The 25936-nt window shown below is 35.4% G+C and overlaps 1 protein-coding gene across 4 annotated transcripts in view; it reads right to left on the bottom strand.

Annotated features, from left to right (window-relative positions):
• Positions 1-25936, bottom strand: part of pot1 (protection of telomeres 1 homolog) — a 105863-nt gene that overhangs the window by 75501 nt on the left and 4426 nt on the right. For all 4 annotated transcript variants that reach the window (XM_056451986.1, XM_056451988.1, XM_056451987.1 and 1 more), the window contains exons 2-8: positions 19407-19540; positions 15978-16056; positions 15458-15555; positions 5218-5325; positions 5084-5122; positions 4336-4441; positions 238-368 (exon numbers count right to left, since the gene is read on the bottom strand). In XM_056451986.1, the coding sequence (XP_056307961.1) occupies positions 238-368; positions 4336-4441; positions 5084-5122; positions 5218-5325; positions 15458-15555; positions 15978-16056; positions 19407-19526 (681 nt within the window). In that variant the 5' untranslated portion in view covers positions 19527-19540. The remainder of the gene's footprint in view (positions 1-237; positions 369-4335; positions 4442-5083; positions 5123-5217; positions 5326-15457; positions 15556-15977; positions 16057-19406; positions 19541-25936) is intronic.

Raw genomic sequence — 25936 nt, 5'->3', positions numbered from 1 at the left:
AAAAGACAAGGTATATTGTCAGCAATATATTTAAGCACTTAACACTTAAGACATATATTGGACATTTAAGGTTGGCTTAAACTTGATTTATATTTCAAGTGGTCGAGTGTCTAATTTTGGTTCAATTAGCAGGAAGGTTACTGTAAAGGAGCAGAATTGCACCTCTTAGTTTAAAGATAACATGGATGAAGCCATTTTTCAACATTATAAAGGATAAATATGAAGGTCAAATCTCACCTTGAATCTGTGCAGTCTGATAATGTCTCCAACTCTGAAGATGAGTGGGTGATCCTCCAGTTTTTTACAGAAGATGGTGCAGATCACTTTAACATCTGACTGATCTGTGATCTTTAGTGTAGAGCAGTAATCTAGTGAAAAATAATGAGTTGGTGATTAGAAAATCTCTAGTGTGAGTAATTTGCTTATGGCTATGCCAAATGAGCAATTACAGACTAGGATTAAACAACAGTTTGTATTACAAATGATAGAAGAAGTAACACTTATAGAACACTTATATTTAATGTTTCTTTCCACTCTTGCCTAAGAAATGTTTAACATTACAAGACTTGGAATATTTAAAGGACTATATAAAAGGCTTATATGAAATAAAAATGTAGTTACATTTTAGGGCTGGGCGATTAATCGAAATCGACATTCAAACGTATAATCGTTCAAATTTTTTCAGGTTGACTATTTTCAATTAATTTCCCTACCGTGTGTGGAGTCATGTGACCCCACTCCATTAGAGCTTGTTTATTCTTCTGCATCGAGCACACCTGTATGGTCCAGCGCAGCCTTTGTGCGTTTGCATACCCCTCGACGTGGCTAACGCGTACCTCTCAAAAATGTAACTACACGTCACAACATCACGTAGTGAAAGCTGATGGACCCATTCTTGAGCCTTACTTTGCACTACAATGACAATAATTGGAAGTTGCTCCAGAGATGCCGTGAGATTATATATATATTTGAATACATTAAAATTATTTTTTACTAGGGATGCACCGATATGGATTTTTTGCCTCTTAAAGGGCACATAGTTTACCTCTTTTTTATGATTTAATATTAATATTATGGTTCTTCTGAGTGTGCCAGTTTAGATTCAGTTTAAAACACAATTCAGATTTTTTTATTATAATGTGTTAAAAAGTGTCATGTTGGGGGCGTGTCCACAGTTCACTGATTTAGGGGTGTGTTGCTTCACATGTAGACTAGTTTCGGCTTCCCGCCCAACGCCATTACCCGCTCTGTGTTTGCAACACAGACAGGCAGATTGAAAGGAGGAGGAGAGATCAGCATTCAGTCGTACATGTACGACTCGGACACAGACCAAGCAGAGAGTACAAAATCATATGTGTCTTTGTACAGTTTTACAGGCAACTGTGTGCTAGTTTCAAGTGCCGAGCTTGTACACAGAAACTAGTAACCACGCACACTGAATTAACTTTGACTGAGGCACCGGATGCGCCGCTCGAAACCGCGACACGGCACATCAGACACTCTCTGTGGCGCGGCAGAGACATGAAGTGTCCCGAATCGTCGCGCCACGCATTTTTGAATTCTAAACATAGGTTTCTGCAGCGGTCCGCGGCGCCCAGCCATCGACTTGAGTGTACCCTGATAGAAACCTATGTTTAGAATTCTAAAACGCATGCTAGTTAAGAGCACAGGGAGCTTCTGGGATCGCGAGAAATGCAAACGGTTGAAGTATAAGGTAGACTCAATGAGAAGTACACATGTTTGCAAACCTACCTAAAGATACAACCAATAATTCCGATTAGAGCGATAATGTGGAGAATATTGATCTTGTGTTGAGCCCAATGAGCCTTGCATCTAAAAATAGAGCAAGGGTGTTCCTTTAATGATATCGATTCGACTCACGCTGAAAATGGCGGACGTGAATCAACAAACTGAGGATATGATGATGCGCCTGTCAATCAATATTGGTGGGCGGGGGGACCGCTCTCCTATGTAAAGTTGAGGTCGGTTTGAAAACCGCTCTAATTGGTTCACTGTTTTTTATGTTGTTAAATTGAAAAAAAAGCACTGGGTGTGCTTATATTACTCCAATATGACGGTCTATACACCATACATGCACATATGACTGTCCAAACAGCTTGAAAAGTAGATTTTTTACCATAGGTGCCCTTTAAGATTTGAAGGCTGATAACCCATATAGGCAGATAAATATAAATATTTCAAAATGTAATATTTTTATACAGTGAACAACTGATTTTATTTTAAAAACTTTATGAAACTTTGAACTGGCCTTATGAACTGAATAGCTTACTCAAAGCAACAAAAAAGCTAGAATTTCAAAATTATATGGGTATTATATAGACCTACAGCTGAAGTCAAAATTATTAGCCCCCCTGAATTATTATATTTTTCCCCAATTTCTGTTTAACAGAGAGGAAATTTTTTTCAACACATTTCTAAACATAATAGTTTAAAAAAAACTCATTTCTAATAACTGATTTATTTTATCTTCACCATGATGACAGTAAATAATATTTTACTAGATATTTTTCAAGACACTTCTATACAGCTTAAAGTGACATTTAAAGGCTTAACTAGGTTAATTAGGTTAACTAGGCAGGTTAGGGTAATTAGGCAAGTCATTGTATAGCGATGGTTTGTTCTGTAGTTCTGTAAAATAATAGTTTAAAGGGGCTCATAATTTTGTCCTTAAAATGGCTTTAAAAAAAATAAAAACTGCTTTTATTCTAGCCGAAATAAAACAATTAAGACTTTATCCAGAAGAAAAAATATTATCAGACATACTGTGAAAATTGCCTTGCTCTGTTAAACAATTTGGGAAATATTTAAAAAAGAAAAAAAATTCAAAGCGGGGCTAATAATTCTGACTTCAACTGTATATTCACGATTTTACATGAATTTGATTGCTAAAAATAAATTATTTCCTTTTCTTCACATAGCAAATTAACATGCAACTTAACTGTTGCATAAAAATAATTGGTAAAATAACAAAGTGAGATTCAATTAACAAGCAAGTTAAATACATATATTTTAAGTAAAATTAAAATTAAAGAATTGAGAAATGAAACCAGTTGAACTGTTCTTAAATAAAACGTGTTACAGTAATATACATATGTAAAAATATTTAATGTCCGAAAAAGCACTTTGAGAGGTGTTTTGGAAGTTTAAAGCCACCATACAAGCGAAATGCTAAATCCAGATAGAATGATTTACTTTAGAAAATGTGGCATAAATTTGACCCATTTGGCATTTTAGATTCTTTTGAATACATGTAGGTTCTGCTTGTCAATCAGACTACGCTTCTATGTTCCTTCTTGACGTCAATTGCAGGAAATATTATCGATGAAAGGTTTATGATAAACCGCTGTGAGTTTGAAACTTTAATGGCAGGTGCTGTGTGATGCACATGCATGCGAAGGGGTGTCAGATTTGTCATTGATGTCAGATTTTGAAACAACACCTGAGCATTGAGCAGATGACTTATGACAAAGACCGTACAAAATATAAAGACTGAATGTGATGGACAGTTGAGAATACCTATGCTTATACCTGCCAACACTCCCATTTTTCCCAGGAGTCTCTCGTATTTCAGACCCATCTCCCGCCCCCCTCCCATTTTGTAATTTCTCCCAGAAAACTCGCGTAATTTCAATCCTCTGCTCTCTGCTTTGGTACAGTCTCAAACACACACCGGGTCGACAACTTTGGCATAGTAACATCAAGTAATAAAGTAATGCACCCTCAACATCAAGTAGTGCACTCTAATTCAAAAATCTCTCACTTGTGAGATTATATTTATTGTACAAAACTTGTCAGTGAACTATAAGGGCAAAACAAATAAAATGAATTGTAATCGAGTTAAAGTTTTGAATTAATCAAGATTTAGATTTTAGGCCAAATTGCCCAGCCCTATTACTTATGTATGTTTATGAACCATAAGAGAGTGGTTTGCCAAATAGTGGTTTGTATCAAAGTTTCTTGAAGTTCATTTGATAGTTGTAAATCACTTATGGTCAACACTGTAGAAAAAAAAACTAATTTGTATTGACCATCAGCACAATAAAAGATTTTGTTGTTTTGTTTTGGTGGTGCTAATCTATAAAGGACAAAGACTAATACAAACAAACATTGAGTAAGCCTTTGTCATGACCTGTGGTGACAGAAAAGTTTAACTATTTTGATATCCATTCATACTTTCTCCATTTTTATGGCTATTTCAGTGTCCCTGAAAGTAGTTTAGCAATTCATTGTTTCTCTGGCCTCACTCTCCAGAGGTCTCAAATCACAATTGGAGAGCCTATTACAGCCTTGCAGGGATAAAGGAAATTCACTGACCTGAACCTCTAGAGGGGAAAGGTTGTTTGAAAAAAGTCACCACTCCATAGACGTTCACCATAGTCTTGGACTTCAATTTGTTTAGAGGAACATAAATGTATTTGGCCTTAAGAGAAACAGGAATACTGCAATTAAAGCACTGTTCTGGTTTAAATACAAGCTCAACTGACAGCATTTGTTCTATAATGTTGATTACCACAAAAAAAAAAAAAAACAATTAATAATATATAATAAATAATTGTACTTTAGCACAACATGTTACAATAATCACAGCATATATATTATATATCACCTAAATCAAGTTAATGTGTACTGTTGTCTCAATTAGCAGCTACTATTTCTCATTTTAAATGTCCAACTTTTCTTGGTTAATTTTAAATCATTTTCAATACACATTACGCAACAAAAGCTGGGTATAAAGCTTAAAAATCCCATTTTTCACTGCCAACAAATGCATTGTTGCTCTGACTTAGGTCTAGACTGATTGTGCCTGAAGGCATGTACTGTTTGAAGCACTTGATCAGGCCCAAGCAAATCTAAAAAGAGGATGGCAAATTAAAAAAGAAGCTGTACAGAAGTGAGGGAATAACCATTTACACAATCCGACGGAGACAAATTCCTGAAGACGGAAGCCAATTTAGATAAAGAATCTCCTTGATCTCTGAGGGATAAACTGCATTTGTGGTATTACGATCGACTTGAAGAGACTTGTCCCTAATATCTACACGAATAGTAATGTAAACTGCACCTCTGACCTAGAAGGACCAGGGATAGCCGAGGGACATACCTATCAAACACAAACACATATGATAAATTGGAGTAAGAAAAGCCAAGTTCAAAAAGAATGGTGCAGATTTTAAAATGCAAACAGATGAGACTTACATAGATACAGGCATCTTTGTTATCCATCTCCAGGTGACAAGGATGTAGATTGTCTCTGAGAAAAGTTGGAGACTTTTTGATTGTAAAATCTGCTATAAGTACAATGTCCTAAAAAGAATAAAAAATTAAACCATTAAATTGATGTAATGCACAAAAAACACAAATGGCTGATTTTTGAAATATCTTTTAATTGTTTAAAAAACAAATCTGGCTATTATTTCTGTATTATTGCCTTTAGATCAAGTTTATAACATTTTATACTCCATTGTTATCACCCAACAAGCAAAAGACAGTATCACATGAAGCCACATGATTTTATTATAAGTATTATTCATGTGTGAGAACAAATGGATTTATTCAAATCTTGGAATTCTTGCATTGCCAATTGCAATAACCTTGAGAGAAAAAGACTAAGAAATCTAAGGAAGAACAGCTTAAAATATGATTTTTGTGCTTTAGGCCAGAAGGTTTAATTCTTATTTAAAAAACACATACAGTTCAAGTCGAAAGAGTCGGATAGAATAAAAGCAGTTTTAATAAAAAAAAAAAAAAACATTTTAAGCTTATTATCATTAGCCCCCTTAAAGGTGCCCTATAATTAAAATCTTGGTATACCAAGGCATAGTAGAATAATAAAAAAATCAGTATCTGCTTGATAATTTGTAACTTATCAGTGAGGTATGGAATACTGTTTCTGAGTCCAAGCCGCTACTCATTTGAATTGAGAAAATGAAAAAGCATTAAGGCCGTTTTTGAATCCACTTTCGTTATTTTAAGGACGGAAAAATTCGGTTTGCGCCGTGGCGCATGGTCTAACAGGGTTGCGCATATTCTCTTAATGAGTTATAAGTGTGTTTTGAGAATAATGTGCATTAAACCAATCGGAGTCTCAACTCCCATTGCCTTTAAGAGTCAATTGTGTCAAGCCATGGTGCATTTGCTATTTACATGGCGGACTTTGTAAGTGGAAAAACTAAACGCTTCACTAGCAAGAAAACAGTTAAACAGACCATCTGCAGTGTGAAGATAAAGAATGAGCTTTCTCATTTCAGCGTCTTTACTTTCTCTTTATTTTACTTTTTACTTTACTTCTTTACTTTCGTGAACATTGTACACACTCCAGTGACACATCCATTAGCCTACATATTTAATTTTGTTTGTTAAGTGCAAAGACATATTTTAAAACTATTTTTAAATTCAGTTCTAATTTCCAGCAAATTAATGAATGAACAATAATTAGAGTTATATCCAAACACACATGCAATGCCCCATATGGTCCAAAACCCAACAGGTGGACAAATCTAAGCTTGTTTTTATTAAAACAAATATAAATGTTCATTTAATAAATAACTGGTCAATTGCGCAGTTTATTTTAGTTCCTCAAAATAACAACGCACCAACAATGTGCCTTAACACACCTCCTTTCTAGACAGCACACCCATGAGTTCACAAAGCGGCACAAATGGATTTGCTATTTAAACAACGAGGTGCAAGTTATAGGGCCCTAACAGTATAAAACCCCGGTGGACAACAGGCAAATGAGAAGACAAAACAAACTTACAGCCATAGTGAGACTCACAGCCATGGCCTTCGCATATGCATGCATGTCTACTTTAGGTCATTCATCCAGACCTGACGAGCAGCTGAGGTCATCAAGAGAACACGACTCATATGCAGCTCTGAGATAATAAAAAAGCTCTGAAATAATTAATATGCAAGCCTCAGGCTGCGTTTGATACACCAAGCACTTTCTAGTGATACTACAGTGATAATCTTCCTCCCTTAGTTATTTTAAGTGAATATTTTATTTACTATGTATGTGGGCATTTATTTTGAAAATGTGACCCCCAAATTGTTTACGGTGCGTTACCGTGCGTTTCAAACTCACACAAAATGCAATATTTATACATTACACGTTTATAGAGTGGAGGAACTATGACGTCCCTTTTTTAGGCAAATCGGCTGATAGCTTAAAACTGGTTCCCTCGATAAAATCCTATAGGATTTTCCCATAGGCTTTTCGAAGATTGCAAATAATAAGCTCTGTGTTCAAACAGAGTTCATTACACTTACACGTTTTGTTCAGCCGGATAATCCTTACATGAAAATTCAACTTTGAGCACTTTTGGATCTTAAATGGAAACGCAAGAATTGAAAAGCTAACATTAAGTTATAAACGGACTACACTGCCCTCGGGGCGCTCGCCAGTGACGTCAGCCCCACCCTGTTACAGACAACTTTTCTAGCTTATTTTTAGAAATATGGTCCATGACAAAGAGTTAATCTCTCTGTTTATTATATTATAATGCACGCTATATATTATAAACAAATAAATACGTAAATACACATAGACCTACGTGCCTTTTGGATCGTTTTTATGTGGGAAATACATGTGTTGCTTTACGGTTGCTGTAAAAGTTTTAAAACTATGTATAAATGTGCCTACATAATATTACAGCGAATAGTACAGCGAAAAGCAGTCCATACAGTCACATCTGCTATACATTTTATGGAGGAGTGTAAATATTACAGTTATGACAGAGTTAAATGTGTTCAAATGAAGAAAAAAATGACAGTTAATATATATATAAGTATTTTTTACACATTTATTCAAACATTTGCATTACTGTGAGCAGGAAAGAGACAGGCTGCACTGGTGAGCAATATCTTTATAATATCGTTTAATTAAAATAAACGATAAACAAATTAATCTGTCTTGACTGCCTTTACAAGTGAAGGCATTATCTACACATAATATGAAATCCCAATTAGAAAAACACTATATAATACTATATACAAACTATAAAATACTATTCATGAAAATACCTAAATAACAGACAAATCCAAATGCCCAACCCAAGGGAGCTGCGCTCCAGACCAGTTCAGCTTGATGACGTATAATGCCTCCGACACCGGCTGTAGTCTTTTTCTTTCTAACCGTCTTTTTAAAGAAGCATAACCGATTGAAAAAATGTAAGAGTGTGGTGTAACTGATGTGGTTTATGTCGTAGAACAAAACGTGAAATTATCTTGAGTTTGTGTTAACCACGAACCTTTTTTAAGCGATTTCACTGAAATCCTATTCAAAAAACCCATTGACTTTGGGACGAGGGGACCGGAACTGCTAAAATGCTAACTCGCTTCCGGGGTTTTGCATACAAATTGACATCATAGTTTCTCCACTCTATTCATCTCCACTCCGAAGAGGCATAAGGTATGTTTAGCTACAACTTTTGTTAATTTATCATGTTTACTGTGAAATTAGATTTTTCAACAAACGTGTAGACTGATAAATCGTGTCAAATCATTTAGCTCAAATGTCATATGTTTGTGCAGAAGTTGATATTGATACAGTCTGTTTTCTCTTTCAAAATGAATGCGATACATCTCTATCACTCTTTTTTGTCAGGCTTGATTGCAATTACAATTACAAACAGATCTGGAGAGCAAAATAGATTAATGTTAACCTGATTGGGTTTATATTTGTCCGTGTTCCGCGTACATTATGCTCGGTCTGTTTGCGTGTGTCGCTATGAGTGGCACGTCAGAGCGGAGTTAATTAATATTCAAGACACAAACCATATATGGTCAATCATGGACCTTCTGATTCTATGGGTATTTTATGGAATAATAAAGCTTATAAACCCGTTTTTGTAGATTTTTTTTTTACTTGCCAAAGCCATAAACCTACTATGTGGATATCAGAGAACAATTTAACTTATTAAACCAATACAGTATATCAGTGCTCTCCACATATAGGCTTTACTTGGGCGGGCCGCCAAGGAATATTAATGGCCACCCAAGTATATTTAGTGACAAATTTTTTTTAAACTTTTATTAACATCCTTCACATTTTTTGTATCTGCGCAATAACCAAACATTCACAAACGATTAAGTAGTGGAAAATCTTCTCTCGTTTACCTCTTTCGTTTTGTGGGCGCGAGACCTGTCAACACTCCCACAGACAGTTACACATGCTCTGCAGACCCACAGAGGCGTGCCTTTTTGGGACTTAAAAAATTTGTCCGGCCAGTGTTTCTAAATCTCTAAATCTTACTTAAGCCTACTTTCGCTTGGCTTCGCAACTGACTGTGCACACAGTTGCCAGAGTGAGAGAAAAACATTATATAATTATTTTTTTATCTAAACGACTCAGAAATATTTTACTATATACTTGAAGAGGACAAAATGACTGGTCTAAACTGAATGCAAAATTTACGTACACCATTAGTAATGATTAATCAACGCATTTGCCTTATTTAAATAATCTACAGGTTTTAATCTTGTAATTAGGATCATTTTTAGAGATACTGTCTGTTTTAATTCCTTTTTCTGTCATTCAATTCTCATTTGCTGATAATCTTATTAATTTGATGATGTTAATATATTACATAGGCTATTTTATATACATATTTAAAATGATTTGGCATTCAGGTTTGCTTTGAACTTGAAAGAACCCATTAAAAAGAAAGAGTGTAAAATAAATAAATGTAAAATATGAAATTATGTATTGTTTGTCACATATAGTTAACTATTTATGTGATTTGGGTAAATGGTGTGTTTCAATTTGGCTATCACAGCAAGTATATTTCAAAACCGTGGGAAGCACTGGTATAAGGCACCTTCAAGCAATATTCTTTTATTTGGATTATCTACAGAACAAATCACTGTTATGCAATGACTTGCCCAATTACACTTACTTCCCTTGCTAACCTAATTAACCTAGTTAAGCCTGCTTTATATATTCAGTTAAGATGATTACTAGTATCTTGAAAAATATTTAACAAAACATTATGTACGGTCATCATTGCAAAGATATGAGACATCAGTTACTAGAGATTAGTTATTATGATTATTATATACTAGAGATTATTACTATTATGCTTAGAATGTTCTTCCCATTAAACAGAAATTGGGGAAAAAATATACAGGGGCTAATAATTCTGACTTCAATAGTAAAAGTTTAATCCTTCCTCAAAGATATATAAAATGTTTAGCTTCATAATGAGAGGCTAACAAGTATCATAATAAGTAACAGATTCAAAGATTTATCTTGTGCCACTTTCTTTAAGAATTGCTATTAATAATGCCAAATGGCAGTTTTATAATCTGTCTTCGAAAAAGCTTCTGACAACAACAAAGAAAAGTGGAGGCTGCTTGTCATACTGCACTTCACAAAGAACGTTTTGTTGCATTGTACAATGAAATGCTCATGACAACTACAACCACGGCTGAACACCATGTTTGATCTCCAACTTAAAGAAAAGAAAGATTCAGAACCAAAGTTTAAACCATTCCTGGAAAAATGAACGGTGACATGGCATTTTTCCCCAGTAAGCATCAGATAATTTTTGGCGAATGTCACAAAGAAGGATCCTTGTGGAGTAAACGGCATAGTTCTGACTGAAAGCATGTCTCTCAAAGCCGATTTCCTCCCTCAAAGTCATTGTCTGTCAGCGGGGAGCTGATCTTAGCGGTGACCATTGTGTTGCTGGAAGAAAAAGGCAGAAAAATACTGGCTTTGCCATTGCAGTGCTTTGCGCCCTCTCAAACTATCTTCACACAAATGAGGTTACATCAGATGACCTGTTTTCAAAGAAAGTAAACTCAGGCAGAACTATTTTCTGTAGATATGACAGTGCTTTCATGCTGGATTCTTTATATTGCCTCTTTTATACCTTTCAAACTAATTTAACTCTACACAAAAAGTTTCTGTACATCATGATATACTTAAAGCGACTGAGAATGAGAATATCTCTAATTGTGTATTTCAATTTAAACCAAATATACTGGAAAAAGTAATATCTACATATAAAAATATATAAATTCAAGGTTTGTAAGGTTTATGTTCTCAACTGCTCCTGTGTGTGGTACTAGTTTCTTACTCATCCAACTCATCTAACTTTTTTAATTTGGCTTAAATTTTTGACTGTGAAAAAACCAAGTGGCAACTTCCTGCTCTCACTCATGAAGCTACTATGGAAGTGACTGAAACTGCAATTAATCGACTGGCCACTGGGGCACATTTCCATTTACTCCAATGTTAAAAACAAAGAAACAAAGGTGTTTACAGCCTGGTACAAAAATGTTTTTGGTGTATATAGATATCATTACCCTTTATGACTCTGAGGAGGGTGAATTTAGTCTATAACTCAATTAACTTAATTTACATTGAGCCTTACAATTCTACGTAATTAAGGGTGTGGCCACTTGAGTGACAAGCCCTGCTGCTCATTACAGCCTCTGAACTTGGCATATCTGTAGTATTTGTGCTTTTGGTTTATGTGGCCTAATAAGGTTGATTGCATTTGGGGTAATTTCTTACAATTAGCAAATAATATAGCATGCTGTGCAACTAATTGTGCTTACAAACCATACAATTCTGGCCTCCATTTTCCCAGTGAGTGATTCTTTAAGAGCCCCTGTTATGGGTTTTTGAAAATGACCTTCTATGGAGTGTGTAACACTGAATGAAAACATTTAGCTGAGGTTTAAATCTGAAAGTGCACAGTGTTTAAAACCATTGATTCTTTAACAAAATAGTTGACTCAGAGTTGAATAAATAAATCGTGTTGGGTTTGGATCTTTTGCCTGAATGTGTCGATGTCGACACGGTACATCACCAAATATGAAAAAACAGAATTATTACTTATTGAGCCTAAATCCTGTACACAGCAGATCTCACAACTTGACCTAAAATTAGAGGGATACAAAGTTAGCATTAACTCTATAAAAGATCTGGGTGTCATATTAGACAGCAATTAAACTTTTGAAAATCATATTTCCCATGTCACAAAAACTGCCTTCTTTCATCTGAGAAATATTGCTAGGTTAAAAAGTATGTTATCCATCTCAGATGCAGAAAAGCTAGTCCATGCTTTTATGACTTCTAGGCTGGACTACTGTAATGGTCTGTTTGCTGGCTGTCCAGCATCCTCTATTAACAAACTTCCAACCCAGGATCATTCTGAGAACGTAGTCCCATGGACGTTTCTGGAGACCGCGAAATACGACCCGGGAGGTACATATTTTTGCTGTTTTTGTTTTCGCGAATCCACGAGAGGCCGCTGTGCGCGCTTTTTCCCGCGCCGTTCTCACGTAAACCCGCTAGAGGCCGCTGGCGAACGACCTTCCGCCTGTCTGCCTGGATGACAGGATGATTGACCGTGCGACCGGCCAATCGGCTGACCCACCCTCCTCCGTCCCTAAACTTAACCAACGACGATTCACAAAAAGCCGTCCAGAAAAAGAAAAGCCCTCGTCTAATTTTTACCACGTTTTCGGATTTTGACCACATTCTCACCGTGACGAACTTGTTCGCTTCATTTTTTGGATTTTGTTTTCTTACTTATTTTGTTTTCTTATGTACTGATTCTATTTATGATTAGAGTTTTCTCTGAACAATGTTTACATTCAACGTAAACTCATTCGTTCTCTGTGGACAATACTGTAAACATTACCAAAGCAACCTCAAGGCCATTTCAATCGCCACCCAGAATGACCTAAGCAACCTTAAGGTTGGAACACCCACTAGCGGTTTCAACTGCCATCCAGAACTACAAAGTCGCTACCAGTGTGAATGAGGCATTATACCAATTTATTCATAAATGTATTTGTTTTATTTATGATAATTTATTAATTATAATTTTTACTTAGAAAGTTTACTGCACTCCAGAATCTGACAGATTGATTAGCTGTAGGCTATAGAGTGGTTATCTGAAATGTTGCCATACATTGGCATTCAAATGCCTGGATTTTATTAACAGCCTAGCATTTACTAACACAGACTATATTTGAAGTATTTGGAAGTAATTAGTTTCCTCCTGATGAAAACTGGGTAACACTTTATAATAACTATACAGTATGAATCATTTATTAAGCATTAGTATCTAGTGAGTTCATTATTTGTTAAGAATCAACTCTACCTCAATAAACATTAGTAAGCAGTTTATAACTGCAGCTACAAGTGATGTATTCTTAACTTATAACCACATTTATAATGTGCTTAATAATTGCACTTTCATATTTGTGACTGGTTGATTTTTCATTACTAAATGAAGTATTGCATTATTTACAAACCATTTGTATTTAAGAATAGTTGGATTTTTTTTCACCTTTATTGGATAGGACAGTAATGAGAATTGACAGGAAAGCATGGGGAGCAGAGAGAGGGGAAGGATCGGCATAGGACCACGAGGCAGGAATCGAACTCGTGTCGCCGTGAGCACCGCAGTGTCGACGCTGCACCACTGGAGCAAGAGGTTTTTAAGATAATTCAGAATGAGTTAGTAAATGATTAATACTATTGAAATTAACATTTATATATCTTATTTTCCAGGTATATAGTACTGGAAACAATTAGTCTTTGAATCTCAGTAATGGTGACAAACAAAAAATTCTAAAAAAAAAAAAAAAAAACAACCCAGAACAATACAAAACAATCTACTGAAATATTAATTCCCAAAAACAAAATAAAGGCAAAGAAAGAAATTGTAAGAACATAAAGCTACATAATTTATTCATACTGCAATGCATGCTGGAAGTTTTGAACACCCAGCATTCATTGCGGCATGAATGAATTATGCAGCTTTTTTCTTTTTAGCAACCATGGTTAAGGTTCATATTCTGATTCTTGATGTCTGTGTGTCTTAATGTGCTGCTGGAGCTCTCAATGTTTAGTGCATGGCACTGTAATTATGTCCTTCTAAATTGTTTGTTGCTCCTCCATGAGAAGCTGCAGTATCATCCCAAATAGCATTAATATAAATATAGTTGCAGTTCTTTTTTACAAATTAACTTATAAAATATCATAAATGATTTCTGTTACAATTAAGTGCATATAGCATATTTTCTCTTTGCCTTTCTTACAATAACCTACGAGATTTAGAAACACAGTTATAACAGCCAGAGAAACTTTAAGGTAGAAGTGTAAAGGTTCAAGAGCTCAACTAAAGCAGCCTCTGAGCTCCATGATAGTGAGGTCAAATCAAACATTTTAAATAAAAACATAAACCTCTGTTAATTATCAAATATTCTTTGCAGATGTGACAGAAATGAAGTTAAAGTGTAATCAGTGAAGCTGCTAATGCTGTTATTTAATGGAGTTGTTTAATCCTCTGTTTTAATTCAGTTCGTTTGGTGTGAGGCTGTGTCTGTAGTTTTATTTCTTTTTCTTTCCTTCAGTGATTGGGCTTGTTAATAGCAGCTGTTCATCAGTGTCTGAATTCACTCATTCGTGGTCATTCACTCTGTCTAGTAGACTAAACTAATTGACTAATTTAGGGACTAGTGAATGAGGGTGTGTGGTGAAATTTCAGACACTCTGATTGGTTTCTCGAAAACAAAGGTTAGATCTGTTACAGTTCTTTTCCGTATTTTGTACAGAAATGAACTGTTAATCATTTAACAGGTTTTCATTGTAGATTTTACAAACTTTTACTTTTGAAATCACTGACATTTTTTTCATTGTACATATTTTTTCAAAATACAAGCATTCAGCTTAAAGTGCAATTTAAAGGGTTAATTAGGGTAATTAGGAAAGTCATTGTATAACAGTTGTTTCTTCTGCAGACAATCAAAAAAATATATTGCTTAAGGAGGCTAATAATATTGATCTTAAAATAAGTTTAAAAATATTTAAACCTGCTTTTGTTCTAGCCAAAATAAAACAAGACTTCCTCCAAAAGAAAAAAATATTATAGGATATACTTGTTATAAAATGTCTTGCTCTGTTAAGGATCATTTAGGAAATATTTCTAAAAAAATAAAAAAATAGGAGGGCGAATAATTATTTTAAGACTTCAACTATATATCGTTTGGAATAATCGTGATTACAATTATGACCAAAATAATAGTGATTATGATTTTTCCCGTAATCGAGCAGCTCTAAGTAAAAGTACACCACCTTTTTTTAGGACTACAGCACTGATTTTTACACCCATAGACCCTGAGCATCCTTCAACTAGCTGTATATCGTAAAATGGAGCATATAAATGACAATTCCCCTCCCCAAAAAAACTGTAAAATATTGACAGCATTTTCCTTCTTGCATTTAATATTTCAAATATTTTGTTTATAATGGCGGTTTGGTCGGAAAACACAAAAGAAATAAAAAACAACAAACAAAAAATCTATATCTACTAGCTATATCACCCAAGACCACCTCCTTTTTATATTCTGGAGTGTACATCTACATATATTTACCCAAACATGAATATTTTAAGGTTTTAGAGAAGCCTACCCCTTGTGTGACAGACTGGGAAAAGTCCTTGGCCAGTGTGTCAAAGAAAATGACGTTGATTGATGTATGTTCAGTGGTACTCTGAAGGGGGTCCTCCTCTGAAAAAGACAGAAAGCAAACAGCAAGGACAGAGTGAGTCTGGCTGTGATACAGCTTTCATTTCAAGACTCAAAATCTGCAGGGCTGAGCGCTAAAATTAATAGAAATGAGTGAGTCTAAAGCATGCTTTGAAGAAGCCACTCCAATCTCTCAAATTGGCCCCATATTGTGCTTCTTTTCTCTAGATACATTTAAACAGTTACTTAAAATCTTAATGGAGCAAAGCCATGCAGTCGTGACGGCAGATTTTTCTATACAAATTTGCTAAAGCCCAAAGCACCAGAGATGCTTTAAACACGATGAGAGGTGTGAATGGCAAACAGATTGCGTGTCACTGTTGACAAAAAAAGAACAGCTTGATAAGTTGCAGGGTTGTTCATGATCTTTGTCTTTGAATTTAAATTCAAATGGAGAAACTCACCTTTGATCTCGGCTCTAAGCATTTCCACATCATCTCTCTGTGGACAGGATATCACAGGACCTTTGCGAACCACTTTAGCCTATGCAGAGGCAATGACTCGTATAAGCACTTACACCAAGAACTGAATATCTGTAGTTAGAAAGGGCTATGTTCCTACGTGCTCAACGAATAGCTTAAGAAAAAGTATTTTTTTGTTAAAGGGGACCTATCATGCCTCTTTTTAGAAGATGTAAAGTCTCTGATGTCCCTAGAGTGTGTATGTGAAGCTTTAGCTCATAACACCCCAATTGTTTCTCTTTGCGTTTTTCCCTTTGAGATTTTGATCCAAATAGTGCCATTTTGTTGACTGTTGCTTTAAATTCAAATGAGATTTCTCTTTTTAATAGAAGGTGGAGCCTCAAATGCCTATGTGTTAGCAGAGTGGCAGACAGGACTATCGTTATCTCTGTGAAAAAACTGAAAATGTCAAAATAAGTGGCTCAAAAGAACTCTGGTGTAGAGCTGAAGATCTTTATTCTTAATTAGATCTTAATTTCTATTTATTTAGATGGGGTCGGGCTTGAGCTCTGGCTTGTGCAACAAATGAATGGTCATTTGATGCATTTCAATTGGTGCGAGAAAGTAATCAAATCGTTTGTTACAACATCAAAACCCAACCCTACAAAGGTGAAACAAGCGACGATGGAGAAGTCAAAAGTGGGAAAAGGAAAATGACAAGGTCACTCGCTAAATTGAAATCGTGCATTTGCACATGTGTATAATGTCAGGCTGTAAACGGGTTTGGGCTTTAAAAAGCTGTCAATCAAAATGTACGTGTCGGGCTTGGGTCGAATTCTGTCGGGCCTAACTTTTATGGCTCAATTACAGTTTTACTATGGTGTTAATTTCAGCATCCTAAAACTCAACATTTATAGTTCACCTCTTAGTCGCAGGCATTATCTTCAACAGGTACAGTGAGAAAACTTTAATGCTTCCTTCTCAGGGATGTCTATGCTAATGAGGAAGAGATCTTCACTAATGGAAGAAATTTTCTCCCTCTGACGACATCTACAAAGGGAGAATGTCAATCAAAGTGCTTCTGCAGACTGTTCTGAAGTGTGATTATAAAGATAGAATTAATTAATTTTTACCATTAGAGGCTGGCTGTATTTGCACATTGTTGCCACAAAACTGCGTTTAAACCCCTTATAAAATAGATTTTTGCATAATATAAAATTCAATATTATAACAGATCAGCAGATCAACTATCAAACAATTCGCAGCACTGAAAGTATTCCCTTCAGAAAAATAAACTTAGTCGGAAGAATAAGAAAACAAACACATTGTGAGAAAAATTTTAAGGAGCGGCGGACATCGTGTCTGCACAGCCGGTGCATGAATAAAAAGCTTAATGCATCACCAAGACACAGCGCGCAGCCCTCTGATATCTGCGTACACTTCCAAAACAGTAGGAAGAAATCAGCGCATTGAGGATTTGTCCAATGCATTATTGAGTCTTTTCTAATTTAAAATTTCAGGTAGACCTACTTTGTGTGTGAAGAGCAGGTAATAGCCCTCTCTACTCCAGTATTTCGAATGCGATCTACTGATCTAACAGACACAACATGATACAGAAACAGCAATGAACTCCTTATTGCAGGTCAAAATGAACCCATTTAATGCAAAACTAAATGCATTTCTCAACTGATTATTTAAACTAATAGGAACAAGTAGTCTAGGAGAAAGTTTTTCTTGTTGTCAAAAATGAACGCGACTTGCAGTTTGAATTGTGAGTGAATGGACAATGATTGACAGGCGCAGCGGAGGGAAGTGCTGAAGTCAACATGAATTTAACCACGTGAATATTTACCTGTGCTTCACATTAAACTATCCAATGACTTTAGAACATTTGGGATATAGTAGGCATACATGACAACTTTCTAACGCCTACAAATAGGCAACCTTCATGGCTTTGTTGCTATAAATACTCATGTTGTCTTCTGTGCATGTATTTGAGTTTTTGTTTAAAACATTCTAAAAGAGTGTTTTCTTTTAGCAGGTAAAATTAAACGTACAGTTCATATATCCGGCTGCTTGTATTAAAGGACATAAATTTATTACAAATAATATATAAATATTAATATATAAAAATTATATATAATATATTTTAATACAGTTTTTTTTGTTGTGTTGTTTAGAAAAAATCTAATTATGTATAGAAAAGCATCATCAATGCACCGAGACATTGAATTGAACTGAATCGATGGCATGATAATCGTAACAGAACCGAACCATGAGACCGGTGTAGGATCACACCCCTACTAGTGTGTGTGTGTGTGTGTGTGTGTGTGTGTGTGTGTGTGTGTAACTACATTGCAAATTACTTAAAATAATACAAAATAATACAACTAAAGCAATCTCCATTGTATGGAGCGAGAATGCTTCTCTTCTGTTAAACTGAACAGTTCCATCATCAATAGGTATGTTCCCATCCAAAAATGCCAATTTGGATTATCGCATTATAGATGTTCGAATAAAGCAGCGTTTCCATCCAACGAGTCAAAGCAAACAAAATCGTTACTTCATGATAATCTGGCACCAAATATCAACCGTAAAAACGGAATTTGCTGCGACAAGAGAAGCTGCATGAATCTTTTCTTCATTTAATAAATGACTTGTGCCTCAGAAGACAATCCTGACACGCAGTGGCGTTTGAAGGCATGAGATGCGGACCACAGACGCTCTTGAGAGTCTGGAGGTAATTAATAATATAATAACACTAATACTGAAATGGTTAAGGCATTTTAGAATGACCAAAACAACATTTCAGATGTTTTACAATGTGCTCAGCCTACTGGTTTGTCCATTCACACACATTTCTATCATCCCATGATCTCTTAAAACAAAATCACATGACCTTTTTTAATGCACATACTGGAATTTGTTCGGTAAAAGTGTTTCCATCGCAGTTTATGCGCATCTTTTCTTATCGAATAAAAAGTTTCTCCTACTCAGTTATGTGTATATGTTTTGTTTTATGTGCATTTTCCAAATTTATGCACATCTTGGCGTTTCCATCAACCGTTTTCTATGCGCATATCCAAAATGTGCATATAAATAGGTGGGTGGAAACATAGCTAAAGGCGTGCTCAGACTCGGACGTCAAAAAATGCAGTGTGAGTGCAGGCTGAGGGGGAGAGGGGAGGTTCAAGAGGTTCAATCACACCTGGGCACGGTTCAAGACAACTGTGCCTAGTGTGAGTACACCCTAATTAAACGCACTTGATCATACTAATTGAGTCCTTCAGGCTTGTTTGAGTGTTGAAGCAGGGTTGGAACTAAACTGTGTAGGGCTGCAGTTTGATACCCCTGGTCTATAGTTTCAGTAATTTTGTCAGTTAAGGTAGCCTGTGGTTGTTAAAAGAGAAACCAAAGATAGCAACATCAAACCTTAACACATCTGTGTGAGGGGTCAGAGGTCAGTGTGAGGTTTCCAATAGATGTGAGTTGAAGACAAGAAGGGACCTTGGCATCTAAGTCCGATGAATTGTTGACTTTTTCTACAGGCATCCCTTTGATAATATCTGTAAAAAAAAATATGTTGACAAGCAAAAAAATGTCATAACTTGGATGGACTAAAGCAGCATACCACATGTCAAAACCTCTCAGAAACGGTTAGCATAACAGGTCACAAAAACAGAAATGGTTGGCTAATTTAAAAAATTGCATGTACAAGCATGTGTTTGAACTAGTAGGCATAAACGTATATGTACCCTAAGATAATACGTTGAATTACAAATTATTTTAATTCTGAATAAACTACCAAAGTAGATCACCTTCAGTCATTGAAAGTAAAGCTGAAAAGAAAAACATCTCAAGCATCCCTACTTAAACATTAATGTGTACAACATGACACCTAAGATTTTAATCTATATGCTTCTTCAAGACCTGAACATCTGTGTGAGCACTCTATTGAAGGTCTTGATCTTTTATAGACCTTCTGGACTTTGCAGCCCTTAAGAACTGTAGGGCTTTGATTTTGAATATGAATATTATATCTTCTAATGGCTCAGCTTGATTTAAACATGGTCATTATATACTACTATGCCAGCAAAATAAAACCAAAATAAATCGCTATCGCAATATGTGTTAGCATGATCACAGTTATACATTATTATTATAGCTGCATGCATGTAAATGAAAACTGATTTCACTCTGACACAGACCACACACACACACGCATGCACGCACGCACACACACAGCTGAAGACAGAATTATTAGCCCCCATTTGAATTTTTTTTTTTCTCTCCTTTAAATATTTCCCAAATTATGTTAAACAGCAAGGAAATTTTCACAGTATTTCTGATAATATTATTTCTTCTGGAGAAAGTCTTGTTTAATTTCGGCTAGAACAAAAGCAGTTTTTAATTTTTAAAAAAAACATTTTAAAGTCAAAAGTAGGGCTGCAACAACGAATTGATTAAATTGATAAAAATTGATTCCTAAAAGCATTGGCAACGAATTTTGTTTTCGATTTGTTGTGTTGCGCGACATATGGACGTTTGATTATTAAAAAAAAAAAAACAATTTAGTTGAGCGCGGAACGGAGTGAACACGGTCTCTCTCTTGCGCACTGATACAGAGTTCGGCACCTCATAGACAGGGATGAGGAGGAAGGGAGCAACAGCTGGGTAAATCTCTAGAATCATACTTTTGTTCCGTTTTGAAGTGAGGACGTAAAGCCCCTGGTGTTTTTTGTCCCTGCTGATGTTTTACTTGTTATCCAGCTTGACAAGCATGACAAGTTAGCGTTAGCTCGTTTACTTTTAGAGCTGCAACTGAAAAAAAATCAAGCTGAGCTTTGGTGCGGTGTCTGGCGCTGAGGCAGAGAGAGCTCGCGCTGAGCAGAGCTCTCAGTAAGGGACCGTCGGAACCATGCTTCTTTTTTCGAAAACAAAACCAACTTAACCACGCTGAGAAAGATGTGTCATTTTATCACAATTATGCAGTGTTTTAAACGCCTAATGCTTAATTTATGTTTTAAACATGTAAATACACACAAGTACTAGTAAAACAAAACATTTCAAAGAGTTTGTATAACACACAATCTAACAATCCATTCAAATATAATTTGCCGATGTGTTTTATTCATATCAGATACACATTACACATAGTGAAAGTAACTATTAAGTTAAATCTACTCCTCTCTAAGTTCACAGCCACTTACTTGCATGTATCTGGGGAGTAACTGGTAAACTTACGTGCTGAATACTGCGTGTTCTACATTTTATGAATGAGGCATGCGCACGGCCGCAAGTAAACATGTCGACGACCATCTCATGTTATAGATCATGGTCACTCACAGGCTTTTGTGAACTGGTAAAACTTCTGTTTAAGATTATATTTCATTAAGATTCTTTTTCTTACCCAATTCGCAAATAATTTAACTTGTTTTAAGCAAACAATCACTTAATTTTTAGGTGTTTTTTTTTTTCAGAAAACAAGACATAATTGCTTATGCCATTTCATGTGTCTAGTATGTATCTTGATTTAAAAATGTTTAGGTATTTGGATTGAAAAGAGGACAACACTACTTAGCTTTATATTTAATTATTAGTAGTATAACAGCCCAGGGATGAGCTTTTTGAATAAACGGTTGGAAATGAATGCTTTTCTTTTTTTATCTAATTCATCGATTTATCAAAAAAAAATTATCGACAGATTAATTGATTATTAAAATAATCGTTACTTGCAGCCCTAGTCAAAAGTATTATCCCCTTTAAGTTATATTTTTTCCGATTGTCTACAGAACAAACCATCGTTATACAATGATTTGCCTAATTATACTAACTTGCATAATTAGTGTAATTAACCTAGTTAAGCCTTTAAACTGCCCTTTAAGCTGAATACTAGTGTCTTGTAAAATATCTAGTCAAATATAATTTACTGTCATCATGGCAATAATAAAATAATTCAGATCTGTTGTATTATGAATTCTATTATGACTGTAATACATATAACTTCAGGGAAAAAAAACACAAAACTCAACAAAATCAGTGGAAACAGAATGTATCTGAGCTCAATTTAGAGCTTACTGCAAAGGCTGTGAATACTTATATGATTTTTCAGGTTTTTTTATTTTTAACAAATTTGCAACAATTTCAAAATATATTTTTTAACAATGGCATTATGTGGTATTGTGTGTAGAATTTCGAGACATAAATGATTTAATCCAATTTGAAAATAAGGCGGTAACATAAAAAAAAAAATGTGGAGAAAGTAAAACGCTATGAATACTTTCCGGATGCACTGTATCTATTAAACAAAAGTTTATTCAGTTATAATAAAGCAATTCAATGAATACATGCATATCCAATACCATTGAGCACACTTTTTTGCAATTAGTATCTCCAACAAATCTTTGGCTTTAGCATTGTTTGATTATATGAATTTATGTGTCTTTGTTTAAAAACATCATGCAAAAGAGCAGGAACTGATTGCACGGAAAAAAACAATCATCCAACTTAAGTAACAGCATCATGCAATTTGTTCGAGGCAACATTTGCATCTGTGAATACTGCTATTAATAGAATAAAATGATAAAGACACATGAAGTGTGTACACATGAAGTATTCAATTCTTAATCTAAGTATTTAGGATTCTCAACCCTATGCACAATCCTGTACCTCATAACAACATCAAACGATGAAAATTTTTTACACCTCTAAACAGGAACAGCAGCAGAGCATGCTGGAACTGGAACCAATAGGCTAAGTCTCAACTCCCTTGGCAATGGCAACACACAGATTTGGATGTATCTGTTGAGAACACCACCTGACTAGTAGCCCCCAGATAATTCATGTTTAAGGCGAGAGCGAAAGTGCGCTTAACTGAGTGGGCTTATAGGTAAGAGCGTCTCCATCTTCACTGACTTTGAAGAGAGTTTTTTAAATACAACTCAAAATAAAAATCACGGATGGACAGAAAGTCAACCCCTGACCTGACCTCTCGTTCCAATGAAAAGTGGATAAATCCAAGCAATTTCCACTTGACTGAAAGCTGAAAGCAGACTGAATGAATCTAAGAGTTGTTTAAAAGGACTGAAATTAACTCTGTCAGGTGTCTCCTCACCTTCTTTCAGAAGTAATGAACCGTGACAATCATCAGTGACTAAACTGAACTGATGTTCAAATTCCTGGTCTCAAACCTGTCACAGCAAAAAAAAATCATATTTATAAGGCTTGGCATCGCGGATACATTTCTTGCAACATCCAGTTACTCGCCCCCAAACATACAGAAGACATCATTACACAGGGCATCAGGATGAACCGCAGTGATGTTGTTAGTGCTTATGAATATTCCTACGCATTTCTCCGAGGCACTCCAAAAAGGAAATTGAAACCTCCAAAGTGGAACGGAAAGGAACTAAGCCTGCACAAAGTGAATTAGGCTTTACTGTTAAAAGCACAGAATTCAGCAAAAGACAGAAAAATCAATACATGGTGTGTCTAATTAATTCCAGAAGGGATTCCTCAACTCCAAACAAGAATTAATTAACCCAGACAAGACATTTTTTGCCCTTTCTAAACCCAGAACCGAAAAACCGCAAGATTCAAATCAACTTTGCCAATTTACACCACAAACTAGGGCTGTGCAATTAATCGAAATTCAGTTTCGATTTCAATTTTGGCTTCTAAAAATTATTTAAAAAAACATTAACCGAGATAAAACGATAATTGCATTATATACCGCCCCCTTTTCAGTTGTACACATTTGTTGCTCTGCAAAGCTCAGTTTCATGTGAAAATGACTAAAAGCATGTACTGTAATGTAACGTTTGCAGCACATCATTCATTGATATACATTCGAATAATTCATGTTTTTAAAAGTGTGAAAGAGATCGCATGCTGTTGTGTGTATACGCTCAGCCTCAGAGACGAGCAGAGCACACACATCTAAAGTCATCTTAATGTGAGCGCTTTAATGGTCAAACCTATGCAAATTGGTGTCAAAACGCGATGTTTAGTGATTATTCATAATAACCTCATGTATGTAATAAACAAACGAGTTGAGAATCAAAAGACATGTGAAAGTGAAATCATAAATTAGAACGGCACTGCTCTTAAAGTGACAACGCGAAATATTGTTTCTGCCGACTGTTTTTATTATTATTAATCAAACAACAAAAGGATTAAAATCACTCACTGCTTTTGACTGAAGAACTTTTTGTAGTTATAATTAAAGCTTTTCTTTCTTATGCTGTGTTCACACCAGACGCAGAACGCGCGGATAAATTGTGCTATTCGCATGTAAATAGACGCGTAAACATGAGTTTACTCGCTTCATTCGCACTTGAAAATACGCTTCAGTTGCACATAAAAATACGCTTCTTTGGCGCATCAAATTGACTGTAGCTTCGCTGCTAAATGGCTAACATGGATTTTATTGAGAAAATAACTGTGTTTATGTGCTTTATGAAGGCTGAAAAACAGCGTCGATTTGTTTGGAGCAGTGTCTGAGTCCACTAGATCTTTTCAGAGGTGCAGCCAGCTCTGTGAGCTCATAAACTCCTCCAGAAACTGAACCTGGAGGATGGAGGCTTTCTGCGGTGCTTCTGAAAGAGCCGAGCCCAGTTTGATGAACGGTGTAGGCAGGAAGATTTTCCTACAGGACACCAACAACAGGCGCTACTGTACATCATAATCATGCCCCCACAAGAGCAAGCTCCTAAATGTTAACGCGGCGCGATTGTTCGCTGAAGTTCAGATTTTTGAGCGTTTTGCACGATTCGTACATTAAGTGCCTCAAACACGCAAAACCCTCAATTCGCACCACACCATTCGCACATATCGCGCCATTCGCGCCACAAGATGTCTATTCGCGTCTTTGCATTGACTTAACATGTAAATCACTTGTGCTTGACGCGTCTTCCGCTTCTGGTGTGAATACAGCATTACTGTGAAGAACAATCCTTAAAGCACAGTTTGTTTTATATTTTTATTCTAATGCATTTATTTCCCTTTCCTCATTTACAGGAAGGAAAATAATATATACAGTTGAAATCAGAATTATTAGCGCTCCTGAATTATTAGTGGCCATTTTCCCATATTTCTGTTTAACAGAAAGATTTTTTTCAACACATTTCTAACTATAATAGAATTAATAACTTATTTCTAATAACTGATTTCTTTTATCTGTGGCATGATGACAGCACATAATATTTTACTTTTACTTACATATTTTTCAAGATACAAGCATTCAGCCTAAAATGCGATTTAAAGACTTAATTAGAGTAATTAGGAAACTCACTATTTAACAGTGGTTTGTTTTGTAGACAATCAAAAAATATAGCTTAAAGGGGCTAATAATATTGAGCTTAAAATGGTTTTGAAAATATTAAAAACTGCTTTTAGTCTAGCCAAAATAAAACTAATAAGACTTTCTCCAGAAAAAAATAATAATAGAGGAAATATTGTGGAAAATTCCTTGCTCTGTTAAACATCATTTGGGAAATATCCATAAAAAAAAAATTCACAGGAGGGTGTATAATTTTGAATTCAACTGTATGTATATATATATATATATATATATATATATATATATATATATATATATATATATATATATATATATATATTAGGGGTGGGCGATATGACCTAAAATTAATATCACGATATTTTTCATCTTTTGAACGGTGACGGTATAATATCATGGTATTACTTTCAATAGCAAAATAATATACATCTCAAGGAAGAACGGACAAAAGAAAGTCTCACTTCTATCACCCTTTAAAAGTTTCGGTTTGGGTCATTGTAAATGCTCAGTCTCGTTATGAGCTGATCTTCATTTCTCTGTGTTTCTGGAATAAAGCAGGCGAGTCAGCCGCACCAATTTATGAGCAGACAGAGCAGGATTCTCGCGATGACCACCAGCGCAATTGCGCTCTTTGTTATGAGCCGTAGTTTCAGTGTAAACTTAG

The sequence above is a fragment of the Danio aesculapii genome, chromosome 25 (genome assembly GCF_903798145.1).
Source record: "Danio aesculapii chromosome 25, fDanAes4.1, whole genome shotgun sequence".
Taxonomy (NCBI): domain Eukaryota; kingdom Metazoa; phylum Chordata; class Actinopteri; order Cypriniformes; family Danionidae; genus Danio; species Danio aesculapii.
This window is presented reverse-complemented; position numbering and strand designations above follow the sequence as displayed.